General features: G+C 40.1%; 1 protein-coding gene across 25 annotated transcripts in view; it reads right to left on the bottom strand.

The window, feature by feature from the left end:
- The window catches only part of NEB (nebulin), a 207,739-nt gene that overhangs the window by 154,727 nt on the left and 30,675 nt on the right, over positions 1–22,337 (bottom strand). For 24 of the 25 annotated variants that reach the window (XM_013051923.2, XM_004743838.3, XM_004743843.3 and 21 more), the window contains exons 18-35: positions 21,810–21,914; positions 20,694–20,801; positions 20,492–20,605; positions 19,019–19,120; positions 18,810–18,917; positions 18,617–18,721; positions 17,338–17,436; positions 15,718–15,822; positions 15,062–15,169; positions 14,863–14,976; positions 11,538–11,735; positions 8,524–8,631; positions 6,564–6,662; positions 5,696–5,800; positions 5,502–5,609; positions 3,742–4,053; positions 3,431–3,637; positions 596–700 (exon numbers count right to left, since the gene is read on the bottom strand). In XM_013051923.2, coding sequence (XP_012907377.2) covers positions 596–700; positions 3,431–3,637; positions 3,742–4,053; positions 5,502–5,609; positions 5,696–5,800; positions 6,564–6,662; positions 8,524–8,631; positions 11,538–11,735; positions 14,863–14,976; positions 15,062–15,169; positions 15,718–15,822; positions 17,338–17,436; positions 18,617–18,721; positions 18,810–18,917; positions 19,019–19,120; positions 20,492–20,605; positions 20,694–20,801; positions 21,810–21,914 — 2,310 coding nt within the window. The remainder of the gene's footprint in view (positions 1–595; positions 701–3,430; positions 3,638–3,741; positions 4,054–5,501; positions 5,610–5,695; positions 5,801–6,563; positions 6,663–8,523; positions 8,632–11,537; positions 11,736–14,862; positions 14,977–15,061; positions 15,170–15,717; positions 15,823–17,337; positions 17,437–18,616; positions 18,722–18,809; positions 18,918–19,018; positions 19,121–20,491; positions 20,606–20,693; positions 20,802–21,809; positions 21,915–22,337) is intronic. The other variant, XM_045066813.1, reaches the window with a different exon arrangement.

Genomic DNA, 22,337 nt, shown 5'->3' with positions numbered 1-22,337 from the left:
GGATTGTTTTGTTTTGTTTCTAGATACAAGCTAAAGGAATCTCCTACAGTCCATTCTGCTTCGGGAAAGTCACATTAGCGAATGTCACACTTTGTATAGCATGAAATTATAGGACACCGCACCAATTATTCACCCAAAGCGAAACTGGAGTGGATCTAGAGGAGTGGAATAAAGGTTCTGGTGTGTGGGGACCAACTAGAGAAAATGAAGTCGTCCGCTCTTCTGAAAGGAAGGTCAAGGGAAGACCTGGTAGCAAGTTTCAGAAATGTCAGGTTTGTTGTAATGAAAGGATTTCATTAATTCTTATCTCGCTGCAGGATCACCTTCCCCCACTTGCAAAACTAGGAAAACTAAATCAAAGTTTCAGAGGAATAGATGTTGGGCTCCTCGTAAGGGAAAATGTTACATCCTTTTGAGTTGTCCCACCCTTGAAAAGGCTGACTTAAGAAGCAGAGGGCCCTCATCATGGGATAGGTTTCATAAGGAGGTGTGTGGAAAACTGACCTAAATAATTATCAAGGCCCCATCCTGTTCTGAAATTCTACTGTTGTGCCATCATGTCTGGACTTCACACCCCATCAAAAACCCTACTCACATCACTTATATTGTAAGCATTGCACTTGGCCTGGAGAAACTGAGGAAGATCAGGACTCATAGTGTATTTATGCTTCACATCTTCCCCTTTAGCTTTGTATAAGATCTGCAACACAGAATCACAAAATTAAAATCCATTACCCATAGCACAAAAAAGGAAAATGTTTTAATTGCACATTTAAAGGAGTTATTCCCTAGCACACCATTCCCCCAGTATTTCTATTGTTAAGAATCATCAAAACAGGGGTGCCAGGGTGGATCAGCAGTTAAATGTCTGCCTTTGGCTCAGGTCATGATCCCAGGGTCCTGGGATCGAGCCGTGCATTGGGTTCCCTGTTCAGTGGAGCAGCCTACTTCTCCCTCTCCCTCTGCCCCTCCCCCTTTTTGTGTTCAAGTGCTCTTGCTCACTCTCTCTCTGTCAAATAAATAAAATATTTTTTTAAAAACCACCAAAGGTATTTTCCCATTTTTAAAGAACTCAAGCATTTTGTTATCTTTAGAAAGATCTAAAACTCTGTATTAAAACAGAGAGAAAAATAGAAAACAGAGAACTTTGACTGCTAGAGATGAATGGAAAATAAGTTCAAATATACAACCCTAACTTGAATAAACAGAATTCACCAAAGCCAGCAAAATCCAGTCTTTGCTAGTAGAGTCAACAGTTCTTAAAGTCTTGTTTTTGGTTTTTGATTCCCAGAAAATGGCATTTAGAACGAGTCTTTCACTTCTGCTAAAAACTTTCCAGTTATAATTATAAGAGTAAAATCATATAATAATCTCCTCATAATATGAAGACCCTTATATGTAAACCTAATGTACATAAAAGGTTTACCATTTCATATTGACCCTATTTTATCCTTTTACAGATGTCAGAAAGACATCTAGGTGCATGATATAGAATTTGTATTGTATCCTTCTCTTGGTAATAGAAAAGAAAGAAACTGCTTAATTTCTAAAGTCAACAATACAACTGGAATCACAAGTAGCTTTCCAATGTCTCGACTATCGTTGACCATGGAAGCCCTCAGGCACGTTTATGTGGGCTATCACACATAAACTGCTATGTCTGTATCACAAAGTCTAAGGAGGCTGATATCTATTTGAATCCTCCAATACTAAAAAAATTTCTTCTGGGCACCCAAGAGCTATCTTTACTTCCTCACTGCCTTTAGAAACCATAGCTAAGCATTCAGAGAATCTCATCCAGTCTACCTTCTACACATCTCCTTTGCCATTGCTACTGACTCAGTTGAGCTCCAAATGAGGCTTCTGCTGGATTTCTGTAGCAGCTTTTAATCTATCTTCCTAGGCCCTATCTCTCCCCTCACCAATGCAGTCTCAGTACTCCTTGTAAGAGCTGTCTTTTAGAACACAGACCCGATAATTCAACTCCATGGATCAAAATCTTCAATACCTCCCATTACCTAGCCCACAAACTCCAAAGTACAAGTGGGCACCCAAGACCCTCAATGATCAGGTAACAATCCCAAGCCTTTCGTTGTCTTTCCATTCACTACCTCTTATCAGTCATTATGTTTTTTTCATGCCAAGAATGTACCCTTGCCTATTTGCCTGGGAAGCCCTGGCGTGTGTACTTGGCTTGTACTTGGCACATACCTCTCTTGTAGCATTCACCTCTTGGTATGGTAATGTTCTAGTTCTATCCATGCTTTTGTTTCATACTCTTATAACCTTGTTGTATCCTACAACTCACTAATCCCCGCCTACATCATCTTTATACCATCAGAATATGATACAATGCCGGGCACAGGGAAGGTGTTCAAAAACATTCATTCAATGAATTAATAAATGAATGCTTTCGATGTCCCTTCAATTCTTCTATACACTAAACTTTCCTTTGATCTGACTTTAGCCAGGTCATATACATCGTTCTTGGACAAGCAGGCAAAAAACATACAAATCTCCAAGACTTAAATTTTTAAAAGCTTCTATAATAATTGATGTATGATGAGTTTTGAGAAGTAAAACCACATATTCATGTGAATTATTTCCCAGTATTAGTATTTTATATATGAAAAGCAAATATAAGCAACTTAATATAGAAGTGAGTGTGATGAATTTGCTACTTTAAAGTGTCTGGAATTTGGGGTGCCTGGGTGGCTCAGTGGGTTAAAGTCTCTCCCTTCGGCTCAGGTCATGATCTCAGAGTGCTGGGATGGAGCCCACAGCAGGTTCTCTGCTCAGCAGGGAGCCTGCTTCCCCCACCACCCCCGCACCGCCTGCCCCTCTGCCTACTTATGATCTCTGTCAAATAAATAAATAAAATCTTAAAAAAAAAAAGTGTCTGGAACTTAAGTCTAAATTTTGCATGTGTACGCACATGTGTAGTATGAAAGTGGATAAACATCACAAGTTTATCCAACAACAGAGTATTTCAAAGGCAGCTAAAAAGGAAGACATCTTAAAAATGAAAATAAACAGCAAGATAAAAGAAAAAGAAAATGGGAGTGTGCAAACTGAAAATAATTGTTGTGGTCTGTGTATTGTTTTGCTTTGTTTTGAAGCAAGCTCCATACCCAGCATGGAATCCAATATAGGGCTCGAAACTCACGACTCTGAGATTAAGACTTGAGATGAGATCAAGAGTCAGACACTTAACCAACTGAGCCACTCAGGGGCCCCCAAACTAAAAATAATTGTATTTATTATATTATTAAAATAACAAGTAAATATAAATATATATAACTAAAAAAATTATTATTTTCAATTAAATAAAGTGAAAGGAAAATTAATGGCTCAGAAGAATAAAAATTTTGAGATGCTATTTATTTCATTAAAGCCTCCCTCCATTCTTCGCCCCCCCTCTTGTACTTACATCACTAACTTGCTTTGTGTTCTGTTTTGCCTGGACCATCACTGGGGAGTCCACAATGCTGGTAAATTTGAGGGTGTCTGGGTGTTGCCTGTACTTCTTTTCATTCAGGGCATCACCCGCTTTCTTAACTTTTTCTGCCTCCAGACTGCCAATAGGTATCCAGCCTATGCCTTTCATCCAGTTGTTGTAGTCTTCCTTATAGGCGTTCTACAGCAAAGGGACAAAAGAGGAGTAAGTGCCTCCAGCAGTGAGTTCTCACGTAGGTTCTGACCCTGGAGTAGGGATTGTCTTGGGGAGTACGTGTCACTTACATCACTCTGTATGTGCATCATATTTTTAGACAACTCCAGGTCCATGGCATCAGGCAGATAGGTGTAATGATGGAGCTGATGCTTATAGTTGACATTGCTGACAACATCCTGTGCTTTCTTGGCTGCAACAACGTTGAACATATCCTGGGGTGTGTTGTATTTTGTTTTTGTCTTCTCATAGTCTTTTTTATACTCCCGATCTGATTGTAGCTTAGCCACATTCATAGAGTGAACCAGTTTAGGATCATCTTGGAGACTAAGGAAGCCAACCATTTTCCCTTTGGCTTTTTCGTAATCTTTTTTGTACTGAACCTATGGGAAACAAAAGTGGGCAGATCTTAAAATGTAGTTATGAAGATTTTACCAAACAATGAGGCTATGACCTAAAACACTGAGCTTCCCAGAAATTACTTTAATAACCAAACAATTAGATATCCATTTGTATACAGTCTGAAATGCAGCCTGGTAAAATTAAAATGCTACAGAGAGCCCATCTGATTGGCTGTCACTGCTTTGGCCACCTGAGAGAGGTCGGGGTAGGAGCACGGCCAAAAATCGAGTCTGTGACAAGGTAAAGTTAAGTTCCTTGTAGAGACAAATGAAAAGATGAACATTCTGCAATCTTTATTAGTTATATTGTGCTGCTACAGGAGACCCCAAATAGCTGCCTAGGTGAGTGGTGGTAGAATGTTAATGAGTCTTTGGATATTCAAAGGGAGACCCAGAGCCAGTTTATGTAAACGTGAATTGGTTCTGAGTAATAAAGTGAAAAGAACTGACCTTGCTTGGGAGATCTGGGAAGAAGCATGGGAAACTGAAAAGCAGAGATGTGAAGGAAGGTTTGTGTGTGTGTAGGGGTGGGGAGGAGCTGGAGGATAGCACCCACAGAGAAAGGGAATGGGTAAGGAATTTTGGATGGTAGGGCTTTTATAATTCAGTTGTAATTTATTTACATCAGTGCAATGTCAACTTCACTTCAAACAATCAATGAAGTTGTGTTTGGGATTAGGGGAACCAAAAGACAGGGTTGTGTCCATCTCTGGATCGTGTGGACCAGAAAAACAAGGGGGTCCAGGGCATGAGAGTTCAGGTGAGCTAGAGCAAAATCACGGTGGGCAAACCAGGAGCCAGAGGTGATGGAAAGACAATAAACCTTAGAATATCTGCAACAAGCAGGGGGGAGGGTATCCCACTTCCTTGAGGTCAACAGGTGGGGGTTTGAGTCAATTTGATTTGAATCTCAAAGAGGAAAGTAACTAGTTTGTGGCTGGGTTAAAGTAAGATAAGGAAAAGAAACAAAGACAAACAAAATTTCTAACTTTCATGGAACCTAACAACTGCTATGAACCTTAGGGCCAATTCATCCATCTCTGGAAGCAATGAAGTAAAAAAAAATTAATAATAAGGGGAAAGAGGGAATTCATATAAATTAAGCAAGTTTGGATCTTACTAGCAGGAGTCTATTAAGACTTAAAGAGTGAGTGATTTGTTTATTTCTACAAAGGGAATAATGTGAATTTGTGCAGAAATACGGAGGAGACCTTTAATTTTGGGCGCCTCAATAGAATGAGGTCAGTAAAGGTTACACAAATCCTTACCCCCGGGAAAATTTAGATCTGGTTAGGGAATTTTCCTTTCTAAATAGTTTTCAGCAGGACTCACTTCCAGCTGGGGAGAGCAGATGTGATGACTTCTGGACAACAGGTCTACCCCTGCCCACATGTTCTAGTTACACACTGGCAACCATCGGAAGGACTTACGTCACTTGCCGCCTGCCTGGCAGCTTTGGCAGCTCTGATGGGAATTGCGTCTGATCTCAGGTCATATCCCTTCTTGCTCAAATCTTTCAAGTCTGTTTTGTACATATTCTGAAAGAAAAAAGTCGTCTGAATGTAACCGAGGCCCATTTGGAAAGGGCTTCATGCACAATCAGTAGCCGAGCTCATGGGCACACCTCACTGATATTGTAGGCATTAACTTTAGCCTGGATGAACTGGGGCAGGTCCGCTGGCAGGCTGTATTTGTGAAGAATTTCTTCTCCTTTGGCTTTGTAGGCAACCTGAAAGATGAAAAGAAATGCATGAACCAACAAGTAGGGGAAAGGGTTGAAGGACACAGGAAAATAATCTCGGAACAGATCACATGGCACAACGGTGCTTTTCATGAAAGACGTTCTCTGGGTCATTCCCACATTCACCTGCAAAGATCTGTAGGCCTTCAAGGTCTCATATGCAATGCTCAGGATCTTAACCTTGTGCCAGTTCAGCTTTGGCCAAGGTCCCTCAGTATGTGCTAGGAAGCTCGGAACTCCAGTAAGAGCACCTCACAGAAGTTAGCCCAGGGAGATGACCTGATAAAGATGTTAACCTGTAGACACTTTTCTGAGCACAGAGAAGGCTGATCAGGTGGGACGCAAACCACCTGTGGGTGACAAATAGGACCCTAGGGTGGATTTTAATCTACATGATTCATGTCTTAGCTCTTACAGTGTAACTCCTCTGTAAGGTGTGTTGTCAGTATTCATTTTCCCGGTCTTCCCTAGAAATGGGCTTGTAGTGTTTCTTGTCATCAGGAGAAGCCCCTGACCTTCTCCTTGGGAAGCGACATTAGATGGCTGAAAGGACAGTCAGCACAGCATACATAATACTCAAAAGACTGGAATGAAGTGTGCTTACTAAGGAGCCGCTGGGAGAGGTACACATTTGCTCATGTAACTGGGTCTCTTCAGACTACGTAAGAACTGCAGGTAATCAGCATGTTTAGAATACAGACATACTGGTATGAGTCAAATGTATTAAAATACAGATAGAGTGAATACTTACGTCACTTCTCTGGGCCTGGTTGATTTTCGACTGCACTATGATCGGGGCATCTTCAATTGAGGTAAACTTCAGAGTGTCCGGATGTTGGCGGTATTTTTTCTGTTTGGTGAATTAAAACAAGAGAAACAAGAATATTACTTTCATGAAGGCTAATACATAAAAATCCTTGAAATTTATTTTGGAGGGACAAGGATTTTTCTGGATTTTAAAATATAAAAATACTCGGTTCTTGGCTGGCTTGAAGGAAAAGATGAATACAATATAAAATCCGGTGTTTAAAAAATTGGCTTAATTTTGGATGGTCTGGGACAGAACAGACCAATACAACTTGCAGGAACCAGACAATTCCTTGCTTGTGAAACGAAAGAGGGTACTCTCTGCTAAACAGAACCCAGAAACAACACAAGGTTTACTAAAGGGTTACCAGAAAGGCATGGGAGGATATTTGGAGTGTCTTTTGCGTGACACTAACAGGCTTTCAGGTGGCTGTTGCTCGAACTGAAAGAGGCTCTCTGGTTGAGGGAGGAGGGATCGAGGAATTAGGGCAATAGCTAGGGGTTCCCATAAGAAAGGGAGGACTCTTGTTCTATAGCCTCTGTGTGGTCAGTACACAGGTCATCACTAAAGCACTGAGGAGCTACAGGAGAGAGGACAATGGAAGGTGTTCCAATAGGAAGCTGGAAACTTCTAGCTACATTTCTAGCTCTTTCTCCATCTACTTCTTCTTCTAGTCTTCTTGCTTTGTGCATGTTATACATCCCGCTCTGTGTATGAAGAAGCATCACTCAGCTTCAGACTTTTGAAAACCACCAACCCAGAAGAACTTTCATGAAAAACCTCTGGGATAAAATGTTGCTCACCAAAAGCAAGGACAAGCACAGAACAACAGAAACTTGAGTGTGAAGACAACCTTCACACAGCACCTCTGTCCCTTCTTTATACAGGCTGACCTCCTTGACGATGGGTTCACCTGACAGCAGTGGGAATGTTCCACTGTTGAAGAAGGGACAGAACCTGGCTACGTAAAGAGTGCAAAGTCATCACTCCTTTTCCTCAGACTCAATAATAACTTATAGACTACTTCAAGGTCATCCAGAATAGGACACAGGGTAAAATACTTTAAGGAAAATTTCTGTAATATTCATTATATGCATTATTCATAAAACCAGAAAGTGTAAAGAATCTGTGTGTTCACCAACTGGACAGCCAAAATGCAATACAGCTACAAAGGAACACTAACTCAGCAATAATGAGGAATGAATTGCAGACATAGGCAGATACATAGATGCGCCTCAGAAACATGGTGATAAATGACAGAAGTCCGATGCAAAAGAAAGTTCTAGAAAAGTACAACTATAGAGAGAGAAAGCAGATCTCTGGTTGCCTGGCATTGGAGATGGGAGCAGGAATTTTCCAAGAAAACTTTGATATACTAGCAGCATTTTAAGATTCAATCATGGTGATGACTGTACAACTATATGAATGTATTAAAACTTGCTAAGGTGTACACTTAAAATACATGAAATTTGTGGTATGCAAATTAAACCATGAAAAAGTTGTTTAAAATATTTTTTTTAAAGATTTTATTTATTTATTTGACAGAGAGAGATGACAAGCAGGCAGAGTCAGGCACAGAGAGAGGAGGAAGCAGGCTCCCTGCTGAGCAGAGAGCCCGATGCAGGGCTCGATCCCAGGACCCTGAGATCATGACCTGAGCTGAAGGCAGCGGCTTAACCCACTGAGCCACCCAGGTGCCCTAAAATATTTTTTTCATGAATGGTTAACATCAGTGATTTTGCTGATGTAAAGCTTATCTACCTGGATAATTCATGCCTGTGGTAAGTGCTTTTTTCTCAGCCACACTGCTAGAGAATGAAGCAGTAAAAGGAGGCACTTCTATGGTTTGGGGCTTTAACACATCACATTCCAACTCTCTCTGTGGCACACGGGATGGCTTTACCTCATTCAGGATGTCTGAAGCTCTCTTCACCTTTTCCATCTCTAAGGACCCAAAAGGTACCCAGCCACAACCTTTCATCCAGCTGTTGTAGTCAGCTTTGTACTCGACCTAAAACACCAAGAGAAAGGTTACAGTTCTCTGCTCAGCATCATCCTTATTCACAAAATCATTAACAATTTACCCCAAATGATGTTAAGATTCCTGACCAGCTTCCTTACTTCATACATTAAGGTTATTTCTTTTTTAAAGATATTACTTAGTTATTTGAGAGAGACAGAGTGCAAGCCGAGAGTGGGGGTGAGGGACAGAGAGGGAGGGAGAAAAAGAATCCCAAGCAGACTCCGGGCTGAGCATGGAGCCCAGCGTGGGGCGCTCTCTCAGACCCTGAGATCATGATCTGAGCCAAAACCAAGAGTGGGACGTGGAACTGACTGAGCCATGCAGAAGGTGCCCCATATGAAGGTTATTTTAAGTATTTCCTTGGTGAGAGACTTTAACAGCCCTTAGGTTATTACTGTTCTTCTAGCTGGTCTATATTCTATTTCATCTTTATTTCTAACTGAAGGGAAGTATGTGGAACTCTAATTCCAGGCTGGACAAGTGCTATATTTAAAGCTATACTTCAAAGAATAAATAAAATAGTTATATTTAGATAATCAAATGTGAGATGTCTGCTCCCTGGAACTCCAAGTATTTTGTTTCTTTGGTCAAATTAGGACTGATGGCCACACTGAAGACAGATAATTTTGCTCATTTTCTGATAAGACTTGAAAGTAAGTTTTGCACTATGTGTTTGCACACACTGCCCTTCATGTGTAACAGTTAGCTTAGGAGCGTTTCTACACTGGCTAATGATCCACTTTAAAATGGTTGCACTCAGGGGGACCTGGGTGGCTCAGTGGGTTAAGCCTCTGCCTTAGGCTTGGGTCGTGGTCTCAGGGTCCTGGGATCTAGCCTCACATCTGGCTCTCTGCTCAGCAGGGAGCCTGCTTCCCCCCTCCCCGCCTACCTCTCTGCCTATTTGTGATCTGTCAAATAAATAAATAGAATCTTTAATAAATAAATAAATAAAATGGTTGCGCTCATATAATTTGCTATGGAAAGCCATTATCATTTGGAATTTTTCCTATTTTGGAGACATACTTAATGCTATCAAAGTAATAGGCTACTCTCGGGGTGCCTGGGTGACTCAGTTGGTTAAGTGTCTAACTCATGGTTTCAGCTCAGGTCACGATCTCATGGTTGTGGGATTGAGCCCTGAATCAGGCTTTGCACTGGGATCCTCTCTCTCTCTCTCCCTCTGCCCCCCCACATACCCAACTCTCGTCTCTAAATAAATAAATAAATAAATAAATAAATAAATAAATAAAATAGGCTACTCTTATTGTCTGGCTATGGATAGTACCTAAAACTTAAATTCTAGATATAAAATTCAAATCATTGTTCTTTTTTTTTTTTTTTAAAGATTTTATTTACTTATTTGACAAAGAAAGATCACAAGCAGGCAGAGAGGTAGGCAGAGAGAGAGAGAGAGAGAGAGAGAGGAGGAAGCAGGCTCCCTGCCGAGCAGAGAGCCAGATGCGGGACTCGATCCCAGGACCCTGAGATCATGACCTGAGCCGAAGGCAGCGGCTTAACCCACTGAGCCACCCAGGAGCCCAAATCATTGTTCTTTAGTGTGGGTCTTTTAATTGGAATGAAAAATCAAGAAATTATTGGGTTCCTGCCTTTGAGAAGTTTACAATTTACTTGGGAGAAAGAAACATAGCAAAATTAAAGAAATAATAATGCATAAAATAAGATTGTTAATGATGGGAATTTAAAATGGTAGAGTTGCTGTAGAAAGAGGAGGATGGTTCCTCAAAAAATTAAAAATAGAATTACCATGTGATCTAGCAACTCCACTTCCGAGTATATACTCAAAACAATTCAGAGCAGGATCTCAAAGGGATATTGGTCACCTATGTCCACAGAAGCATTATTCACAATAGCCAAGAGATAGAAGCAACCCAAATATCTGCTGACAGATGAAGGAATAAGCAAAATGTGCTATGCACATACAATGGAGTATTATTCGGCCTCAAGAAGGAAGGAAATTCTGACACACGTTACAATACGCATGAAGTCTAAGGACATTTTCATTAAGTGAAATAAGCCAGTAATAAAAAGACAAAGACTGAATGACTCTACATATATGCGGTCTGTAGAGTAGCCCAGTTCATAGAAACAGGAATAGAAGAGTGTCTACCAGGAGCTGGAAGGAGGGGAAAAGCACAGAGTTGTTGATCTGCTATAGCTTCAGTTTTCTAAGATGAAAAGGCTTTGGGAACTGGGTGCACACCCACGTGAATATTATTAACTGCTGCTGAACTGTACACTTAAAAAGGATAAAGACGGCAAGTTTTATGTTATGCATATGTTATGTGGTCACTACGTCAAAAAAATAGAATAGAATTGTTAGGATGAGATGTTCAATTGTGTAGCTCAAATTAATTTGCCTAAACAAGTTTTCATTTGCAGATAAAAACCTCAGTGATTATGAAAATTGATGCTGTAAATGATAGAAGATACTTTATTTTCAGACAAGATAGCTATCCAGGTAAAAAGTTATTGAGAACAATGAATGAGATCATTGTGATAATAACGAAGATAATAACAGTGAATGTTTACTGAGAATTCACTGGGGCCTGACACTTAGCTAAGTGTTTGCATGCATTTAAATTCTCAAAACAATTCTTTTACTTTATTCCAATTTCACAAGGACGACTTGAGACTCAGCAAGGCTGAGAGCTTTCCCAAAGGGACGGGTGATGATGAGTTCATGCTAGACCTAGGTCTCTCTAACTCTAAAGGGCACAGGCTCCTCCAGCCACAAGGGTCATTTCCCATTACATTCTTGCTCCATACAGAAGACAATGACAATACTGAGGAATGTCAAAAAAATCTCACTCCACTTAAAGATTATTTCCGTTTCTGCCTTAGAAAAAGGGAATAGAGAAAATCCGATTACTCACATCACTCTGCAGCGCATAAGCCTTCTTGGCGAGATCCACATTAATGCTATCGGGAGGGTAGCTGTAATTGTGCAAGATGTGCTTATAGTCCACATCGCTAGCAATCTCCTGAGATTTCTTAGCTTGAGTGACTTGGAGCATATCAAGAGGGGCCGTGTAGATAGTCTTTGACTTTTCATAGTCTTTACGATATTCACGCTGTGAATAAGAAATTTCCATTTATTACCACAAACCCTCAATGGATTTCCAGACACTCACAGTAGTCTCTCACAAACAACAAACACAATTTACAGAAGCACATTCCAATAGCTGAGTAGTTATTTTTCCTAAAATTTGTTCATATGTTACACATTATTGAACCCTTTCCCTCCAAAAAAGTCAAACGTGGACATATCTGAACAAATCTCTTTTTAGATAAAAGAGCAACTGTCAGACATCAGGAATGGGCCACAGCTTCTGTGCCTGACAGATATTTTAACACAGGTTTTTGCAAGGACCATTAACAAGTGTTATTTTTACTGAAGTCATCTAATCCTTGATCTGTTTTCCAATTATAAAAATTTTAATGATAAAAATTATATGACGGTCATTTCGTACTTCAGATTTTATAAAATGACTACTTAGTGAATAAAGCTGTCCTCTTGACTACTTGGCTTTCCTAATGTCATCTTTAAATGGTTACTGATTTTTTTTTTTTTTTCCCAACCTGGCTATTCTACTTTTGACAGTAGATAAGCCCCACTGAGAATCCCAAGGTTTTTTTCATACCAAGTTTAATTTTGGTAACGATTTAAAAGAAGCTTCAGATTGCAGCAGTAATAAGACCTCAAAGGAGAAAAAGTTTGTGAAACTGAGCCATGAAAGTAACCTTGGCACTTATTACAGTGTTTTCATAAACCAAATGTCTTGACTGAGCCTCAGAAAGTACTTTCATTGGCTCGTTTTCTGGAATGTTAGACAGGGTGCTAATTAGGTCAAGGCCCCAGCTTCATCATGTCCACTCACCAATTACCTTAACAGGAAAGAAAAATTCTGACCCAGTGCCTGTAGGAAAATTCTAAACTTGTTATATCTCCACATAATCACAGAAGCATTAAAGACTGACCCAAGGTAGCAAGGATCCATGCGCCTTATAAATCTTCTGTAGCAATTCCTTTTGAAAACGACATGATTGTTTAGCTTAGGGAATGTGATTTTCCTTCTAAATATTTTTGTGGGCAGTCACTTTCACTGAATAAACTTATCACTTAATTGTAAAATCTAGACTCTGGTTTATGAAAATAAAATATGGAAACTTTCGGACAGTGCTAGAACACTAAAAAAATACAGTTTGTCATTATTAGAAATAACTTGGGGGGATCCTGGGTGGTTCAGTCGGTTAAGAGTCTGCCTTCAGGGGCGCCTGGGTGGCTTAGTGGGTTAAAGCCTCTGCCTTCAGCTCATGTCATGATCTCAGGGTCCTGGGATCGAGCCCCACATCGGGTTCTCTGCTCAGCAGGGAGCTTGCTTCCTCCTCTCTCTCTGCCAGCCTCTCTGCCTACTTGTGATCTCTGTCTGTCAAATGAATGAATGAAATCTTTAAAAAAAATAAAAGAGTCTGCCTTCAGCTCAGGTTATGATCCCAGGGTCCTGGGATGGAGCCCTGCATCGGGCTCCCTGCTCAGCAGGGGCCCTACTCCTCCCTCTTCCTCTGCAGCTCTCCCTTCTGGTGCTCTCTTGCTCACACCCTTGCTCTCTCTCTCAAATAAGTACATAACATTTAACAAAAAGAAAGAAAGAAAGAAACTTATAGGAGCACCTGGGTGGTACAGTCGGTTGAGTGTCCAACTCTTGGTTTTGGCACAGGTCATGATCTCGGGGTTGTGGGATCAAGCCCCACATTGGGCTCCACGCTCAGTGTGGAGTCTGCTTAAGATTCCTTTCCCTTATCCCTCTGCCCCTCCCATTCATGCTTTCTCTTTCTGCCTTCTCTAAAATAAATCTTAAATAAATAAACTGAAAAAGCAAAGTTGCAACAACATTGATGTGTGGAAACGTTTTTGACCAAATTGTTTTGATTCTTTTGTTCCTGTCCTAATCAGTTCACACATGCATCTACATATATAAAATGCAGTCAAAGGTCCAAATGGCCTTAAAAGATTCTCTTTAAAAGCTTTGCATGTTCCATATCTGCAGCTAAGCATTTAGCCTGGATAGTATGTGAAAATGATTCATCATTGACTAGCTTTTTTGGTTGCCAATGTCAATCAATTAACAAGTATTTACCAAACACTACTATGCGCTTAGTGTTCTAATGGTATTGTGATGGGATAAAGAACAAAAGACAAAGATACATGTGCTGTCAATAGACAGCTATAACCGTTGGAACTGAGAAGGGATAAGGAAATAGTAAGAAATACGATGTATGTGAGCACTGTATACTGACATAATTCAGTGTGAAGCTATCAGAGAAAATTACTAAATACAGGATGTTTTAAACTGCCATATAACTACATAGCACATGCAAAATGAATTAAAGAAGTATATATAGATAATTATATGAACACATGGTTGAAAATACAAACATTCTTCTATTTAATTATGAAAAAAATATTTGCAAGCTATGTTGAACAGTCTTTCCACTCTTAAGGAATTCTCTGAACATCCTTTAAACACGGTCTATGCTACAATTTGCAGTTTTTGTTTTCTACCCTGCAGTAAGAATTTTAACTTAAAGATGAGAGTTGGCCCATAGATAAGCCTTAGGAATCTATAAATTCTCTGCAATTCAGACAAAAGGTATGAAGAAAAAGTTCATTTTTCTAGATGAGTGATCCAAGTCTTATCAGATTCTCAAAGGGGTCTATAATCCCTATAATCAGGGCAGTGTTTTCCTTGAACCTATGCTGGTACAACTGCTAAAGTCAATAAAGAACAATGACAGTTAACAATAAGATTTCTGTCTGTGACTCTTGATTCTCTTCCAATATAAATTCAGTTTTAAAGCCATCATTTTAAAGGTTATTTTTCAATCAGAAGAAAATATGAAAATATCTAGTGATGTTTTCAAAAAGTTTTGAGAATTAAAACCAATATTCTATTAAATATTAAAACATACATTTTTTAAAGTGAAGCGGACATCAATTATAAATCAGTAATTTCTCTCCTCAAACACTGAAGGGTACAAGAATTTGGGAAATCATTCTGCTTCTGAAGTTTATCCCCAGCAGTTTGTTGTGAACAGGACAGAGCCCATGGATATGGAATTCTTTTACTTGCTACCACCCCTGGGCATATTAACAGGCATACCATCTTGAAAACAAGACAGATTTACAAAGACACTCACCTCACTCTGGTTTTTGGCCGCCTTCAAAGAGTGCAGCATCTTGGGATCATCATTAATGCTCAGGGCTCCAATCATTTTCCCTTTATTTTTCTCATAGTCTTTCTTGTACATCACCTGTAAAGACATCACACATGCCAGATCCCACCCACCCAGAACCGTCACCGCAGGCCCCCTGTCCGGGCGGCCAGGCCACACTCACATCGCTGGCGATCTTGCTGTTGGCCTTGGCTGCCAGCAGGGGAATGGCGTCCACTTTAATGTCGAATTTCTTCGCTTTGCTCTTCTCCCAGTCATGCTTGTAGACATTCTGGACAGAAATTTCATCAAAAGAATTGTAAGAACAACAGTCAACACAGCTTCATCCAGTAAAATAAGAAACAGACTGAAAATTTGTATATGTAGACTTACTTCACCTACAAATAGTAAGTTTACCAAATGGTAGTATAATTATTCATTAATCTGTCATCCAGCTTCCCACCTACCACCATATAATACTAAACACCTTTTTAATATCCTGTGAGCTTTCAAAAGATTCTGCCACACTGATGTAAAAAGGGCAGTGTAAAAAGAGAACCACTTGAAGAAGGTGAAATATGACATTTATAGAAGAGATCTTGCAAAACTCTAGAGATTAGCTGAGGATTTCTGATGGTAAAAGAGACTGTGGAAAATGAAATAAGATGGCTAAGTAAGAGCCTTCCCAGCATTTAGACCTTAAAAGCTCCACTGATACTCTGGACACAATTGTCATAGCTGGTTAGTTACATAACTCCTAATGGGGTCTTTTTAAACACCGATGACATTTCCTATTTACATGGGCACAAAATGATAGATTTCTGTGGCTTTGATACTTACATCACTTAAGTTATAGGCATTGACTTTGTGTTGGATAAACTGTGGAGCATCTGCTGGTACATTGCACTTGAATTTCTCACTTTCATGTTTTGCTTTGTAATTCAGCTGGAAAACAACAGAAGATAGTCAGTTTGTTGTCAGAATTTTCTCATGAGTATATAAGTGGCTAAGTTATTTCTATCCTTTTTAGGAACATGTCTCAAAGAGGCCATCTGTCCAAAGTCCGGTACAGGGCTTTGACCCTCACTCCCACCTTCGAGATCAGAGTGTGATCCAACTTGAGGTGTCATTTTGTAAATGCTATCATGGTGTATGTGTGCGGAAACGCAGTTGGATCTAAACTTTTAGGCTGTCCTTTCAGGACAGGAACACTCAAAATCTATTAAATTCTATGATCGGAGAAATAACAAAAATAGTTACAATGCTAAATAATTAAAATGCTAATACAGTTTAAAAGATACATACATTCTGCTAAATAAAAATGTAAAACATAGCACTTTAAATTTTTTAAAAGGTTTTGTGGGTGGAAGGAAGGGAGTATAAAGAGAGAATGAGGTTGTTGAATTCTGGAGCAAAAGGCAAATACACAGGATTGTACTAAGCACCTCCAAACCAGAGCCATGCCCTATCATGACCAACAAGAAGAGTGTGTGGTGACCAGACACTGCATACAGCACCCTATTCCTCTGCTGCTTGCCAAGTTCAGGTGCATCACTGATGTTAGGGTTTGGCTGTTCTTTCTTGAGGCATGAACTGTTAATAAGTTAGGAAAGTTGCATAATGAACTGATAGGGACTCCTGGGTGACACTGATGCCATTTCCTTCTTTACCAATTGCAAATGAGCTCACTGTGATAGTAAAGCACGTTTTAGAGTAGAATACAACGTATTTTCCTTCTTGAGAAGGCTGTGCTACTCTTAGCTACATTAGCACCCTACTACTCAAAGTGTGGTCGATGAATAGCAGCATCAGCATCACTGAGGAGCTGAGAATCTGTATTCTCTGGGTGAATCACTGGGTGACCCGCATGAATGTGAATGTTCTAGAAGCAATGCTGCTCTTCCCCGATCTTTGCATGGCTGGGTTGTTCTGCATTAGAACTTCCTTGACCACTCAACTTGAAAGGTCCACCCACTCACTGCCTCTCACTTCAGTCTGTCTGAATTCTCTATCATCACCCTGTATTAGTTTTCTTCGCACTGCCTGATGTCTTTCTTGTTTCTGCACTCTTTGCCTTTTTGTAAAGTGTTCCTTGGCAAATTAAAGAATGGGAAATACTTCCCTTGTTACCTACGCAAAGATACTCATTGTCTTTAAGGTGCCATAAAGTTTTAGTATGCATTATTTTGGGTATGTGACAGACCCTAATGGGCAAATTCTCCACTAAGAATTGGTGACTTACTGAAGAAATATTATTTATTTTTATTATTGTTTAGCACCATTTTCCCTGAGGCTGCAATTCGATCTAGCAGCTTCCTTTGCATTGTAATGAACAAATCTTGAAAAATGACATTGTTGGGTAGATCGATGAGCCTATGAAGACTGAGCATGAAAATGCCTGTATTTTAAATAAACACAGCATTCTAGGTCGTCCACACTTGCACAGATCAAGGTACTTACATCGCTAAGCTGTTTCGTGTTGAGCTGGGCTTGCAGCAGCACAGGAGTATCAGTGACGGCTGTGAACTTGGTCTTATCTGGATGAACTTTGTATGTATGCTAGAAAAGACATTCTTTCATGAAATTTCATAATGTATCTTTATATTCTTGTTCATATACACACTAACTTATAAAAAAATCTCCAGTTAAAAATAGAGTTTATTAGGGTGCTAGGGTGGCTCAGTTGGTTAAGCATCTGCCTCCGGCTCAGATCATGATCCCAGGGTCCGGGACTGAGACCCACGTCGGGCTCCCTGCTCAGCAGGAGAGTCTGCTTCTCCCTCTCCCTCCACCCCTCCCCCTGCTGGTTCTCTCTCTTTCACATACATAAATAAAATCTAATTAAAAAATAGAGTTTATTTCCTGAACACTTGGTTGACACATTCTCACTTTCTCTCTCGCAAGCTCCGTCTCCTGACGCTGTCTCCAAACTGGTCTCCCTGCTGCAATTGAGCAACCGGATTGATCTTGCTCCTGCTGAAGCCTTACAACGGCTCTCCACGGGACTGGTAGTTGACCTAAACTGTGCCTTGGCTGATGAGCTCTACCCTAGAGAATCTCTGTCCTCCCTCCTCCTCCTACCCTGTCGCCTCTTACCACTGTAACCCCCTTAGTACCCTTCAGCTCCCTCATATTTTCAATGCCTTAAGTATCAAGTTTGTTCTCTCCTTAGGCCGTTCTGCCAGTTGCTCTCACCTCGATACTGCCGTGGCTGCACATTTCTGCCTTGGACCCTTCTTGGGCACCCAGTCTACGGTGCCCACCCAGTCTCCCTCTCCCGCATCATTCTAATGTATTTAATTCTATAACACCACTCCGCATGTGTTCTCTGTTTATTGTTGGTCTCTCCCTCTCAAGTGCGTGCTCTCCGAGAGGCAGCCCGCCTTGTTCCCTCTTCTTTCCCGGCATCAAGGACAGGGTCTAACGCAAGCTAGCTCCTCCCGTGAATTCATTAAACAAATGAACGCAGACCTCTCAGAAACTTCCCTATCTTGCCTTTCCTCCCCCAGACCAAGCCACGTATCTAGACTTTACTACCGGAAGATAAATAACGCCACAAATTCTTTTGTAACCAATAGGTTTGTTCACAGCAATTTTTATGCTCCCCAATTTCACCCAAAATTTAAAATTTAACATCTGCTAACCACTCGATATTAGTAGTTAAACTCCTGCTAAAATTACCACTAGATGGCAGAAGAATCCCAAACCCCATTTCAAGAACTCAGGGCCCCTGACTCACGTCTTTACACTGGTCTAGCTTCTTGATTGCTTCGTATTCTTGTGTTATTGTCTGAGGGAAATAGCATTTCCCTTTATCTTCTTCATACTCTGCTTTATAATTTTTCTGTAATGAGAAAGAGCAAAAATAGATGAGGATTGTGAATGCCTCCAAATAATGTCACTGAGAGACAGAACAATGGTCTTCAACTTACATCACTGTTTTGAGCTGAGACTTTCATGCAGTGAATTTGATATGGGTCCTCAAAGCTGCCTATATAATGTCCCAGAATATTCTGTACATATGCATCTTTGTATTTAGCCTGAAAAAGAAAGCATATTGACAGATACGTCAATCATGTATGTTATCTGTCAAACAGTAGAAAAGCCCTCAAAGCCCAGGGGCAACCACAGCCTTCCGAACCTCGCTGAAGTTCTTCAACAGAGTGTCAAGTTGATATTTGGGGGTCTCGCAGTAGTTCATGCTCTTTGCTTTTGTCTTCTCATAGTTTTCCTTGTATAATCTCTGTTGAAGGAAGAAAATCAGAGAAAAATGTATCTCATGGTTTAAAAGCCTTTCCCTTCATTGTATACTTAACCAAAAAGGCAAATTTTATATTTTTTTCAGCATTTACTTTCCACAAGGCAAAAGAGGCAGAATGAATATGGTGGAGTTTCATGTCTTGAAGAATCTAGTCAGATGGGGAACCTGGGTGGCTCAGTGGGTTAAGCCTCTGCCTTCAGCTCAGGTCATGATCTCGGGTCCTGGGATCGAGCCCCGCATCGGGCTCTCTGCTCGGCAGGGAGCCTGCTTCCCCCCACTCTCTCTATGCCTGCCTCTCTGCCTGCCTCTCTGCCTGCTAGTGGTCTCTCTCTGTCAAATAAATTAGTAAAATCTTAAAAAAAAAAAATCTAGTCAGCTAATAACCACGTACATACTTGTGTTATTTATTGTAATAGCCCTCAGTCAGAATATACCACAGTGTGCCAACGCTGCTAAGCAATTTTTTGTCTTAAAATAATTCTGTCCACTTGAATGTGTTTGAAAGAAAATGAATTTTTTAAATAGTGCAAAATTAGGTAAAAGATATAAGGTGGACCTTAGATACTAAGGCACAGTCCTAGAAAAGTATTCAGTTCAGCCCTTGATGAAAATGTGTTTTACAACACATTTGGAACTTGGCTAATATTTTTCCTCCTAAGTAATTATACACGATAAGGTGGTTTTTCCATTTTGTTATAGGTATCATGTATTTCTACAGTCTTAATTCTCCCATACAGAAATCCAAAAATATACTCAGTGAAGACAAACATAAATGATATAGAATAAGGAGTATTTTTCTGCTGTGAGTTAAAGAAGTAATTTTTATAAAGAGTTTAATTTTAATATTTAGGTCTTTAAAATGAGATCAGTATTTTACAGACTACTTAAAGTAAAATATTTTGCTCTTGAGGTTATGATTCATCTAGTTTTCCTACTTTATTGTTCTTTTGTCTGATTTTCTCACTTCTTGCCTTTCATTTTTCTATATATATTTTTGCAAAGTACCTGAAGTCAGATCATGACATGGAATGACTATGTATTTATACATACTGAGATATTCAGCTCATTTCTGGGAAAAGCAATGAAGAAAATGCTATTGCTAGTATATTTTCTCCGTAATGAAATAGAAGGCATGAAAAAGATTAAGGAAACATTTACAATATTCACTCATGTCTCAAAGTACAGACACATCCTAAGAATGAGGAACTTAATCATCTTTTCCCCATGGGATTTCGGGTTTGACTTGTCCTCCTGAATCTGAGATTTCATTTAGGCTAACGTCCCATCTGAAGTTGCATTAAACAGTAAGTGTAGCCACATCTGAAAATAAGAGTGATTTACAAAGACACTCACATCACTCTGGTTTTTGGCCGCCTTCAAAGAGTGCAGCATCTTGGGATCATCATTGATGCTCAGGGCTCCAATCATTTTCCCTTTATTTTTCTCATAGTCTTTCTTGTACATCACCTGTAAAGACATCACACGTGCTGGTTCCCACCCACCCAGAACCCTCACTGCGGGCCCCCTGCCCAGGCGCCCAGGCCACCACACTCACATCGCTGGCGATCTTGCTGTTGGCCTTGGCTGCCAGCAGGGGAATGGCGTCCACTTTAATGTCGAATTTCTTCGCTTTGCTCTTCTCCCAGTCATGCTTGTAGACATTCTGGACAGAAACATTTTAACAAAGGAATCAGCAAAAATGATATGCATGTTTACCACACTTTAAAGACTAATGAGCATCTCAATACTCAGGCTTAATGCAAAATAAATGGACCGTTTCTATTGTCCAGAAAATCGTGTATATTTTAGTTACTTCTCTTCAAGCTGAAGCTTCTAACTTCCCAAGCTCAAGGTTCTCTACTCCTCACTAGAATCCTTCATCAAATTAACCTCATTTTAGCGACCATACTAATATCTGATTCCTAACACTGAGTACTTCACAGAGTGGTACAAATGTTCGATAGTTAATTTACTTTTTGTGATCTAAAGATATCACTTTCATTTGATCTCAAAGTCCTCTGAAAGGTCCCGAATCATTACAATACTCATTGATGTTGGATAACCTAAGTACTTATTTATAGAATTGTGGAAGAAACAGAGATCTACCCTACTTCTCCAAGGGGAATTTGACTTTTCTCTATAATTAATTTTTGAAAATGAAAGGTAGCAATGGATACTTGGCCTTAATGCCTTTTGAATACCCTGTATATCTTAGTGTAAGCTCTCTTACATGTAGAAATGAGCACCATTTATGGGAAATAAGGGGCATTACACATCTGAGGAATAAATAAAATGAAACTGTATCTAAAAAACCAGGCCCTGGGTGAAAATTAATTATAGCATAGCATAAATGAATATATGGCTAAAATCTCTAACAGTATGATTCACAGTTACACCTACATGAGTGGTGGCATTTGGAGGGTTGGTTAAAACATACTAAGACTAAAAAAAAACCATACTAAGACTGTCTGATTGTATGAAGTTACTTACAACATTGCTATCTACATTTACAAGGTGAATTCAAAGATACGTGGGCAGAGGCACAGGGACGTGATACACAGGTTAAATGTTCTTCCCATCATGAACACAGACGTGTTTATTCAGTGAAGCAATCCAGAAATAAAAGCACAGGTCGTCAGGATAGCCCATGGCATAGGATACGGGAACTTACATCACTCAGGTTATAGGCGTTGACCTTGTGCTGGAGGAGGGCAGGAGTATCTGGAGGTATGTGGCACTTGAACTTTTCACTTTCATGCTTTGCTTTGTAGTTTAGCTGAGACAGAAAGTGAGAGAGACAGACAGAGAGGGAGAGAGACAGACAGTAAAGGAGACAATTAGTTCTAAAGAAGAACTGTCCCCAAATACAAAAACCTTGTGTGGTACATTTCATAAAATAAAATGTAAAATACATTTTGTTGAAATAACTGACAGCGTTGTTAAGATCGAGACACAAGTCCAGAACTAGGGTGGGCCACTCTGCGTTACTGATAACACGGGTGATATCACATCTGTCACTGGCATAGGACTGTCCTGGAAGGTGGTGCCTGTCTCACATACGCTCCCTCTCCAATCATACCACAATCGGCCCTGGGAATCAGGGGACTCTGAGACTCACAGCCCTTTCTCTCTTACCATTGTCAAAGCTCACTTTCTGGGAACACGTTCTAACAAACCTGGTTATGTCCCCACATGTACA

This window comes from Mustela putorius, unplaced genomic scaffold (assembly GCF_011764305.1).
Source record: "Mustela putorius furo isolate JIRA1106 unplaced genomic scaffold, ASM1176430v1.1 tig00003869_pilon_pilon_pilon, whole genome shotgun sequence".
NCBI classification, from domain to species: Eukaryota; Metazoa; Chordata; class Mammalia; order Carnivora; family Mustelidae; genus Mustela; species Mustela putorius.
This window is presented reverse-complemented; position numbering and strand designations above follow the sequence as displayed.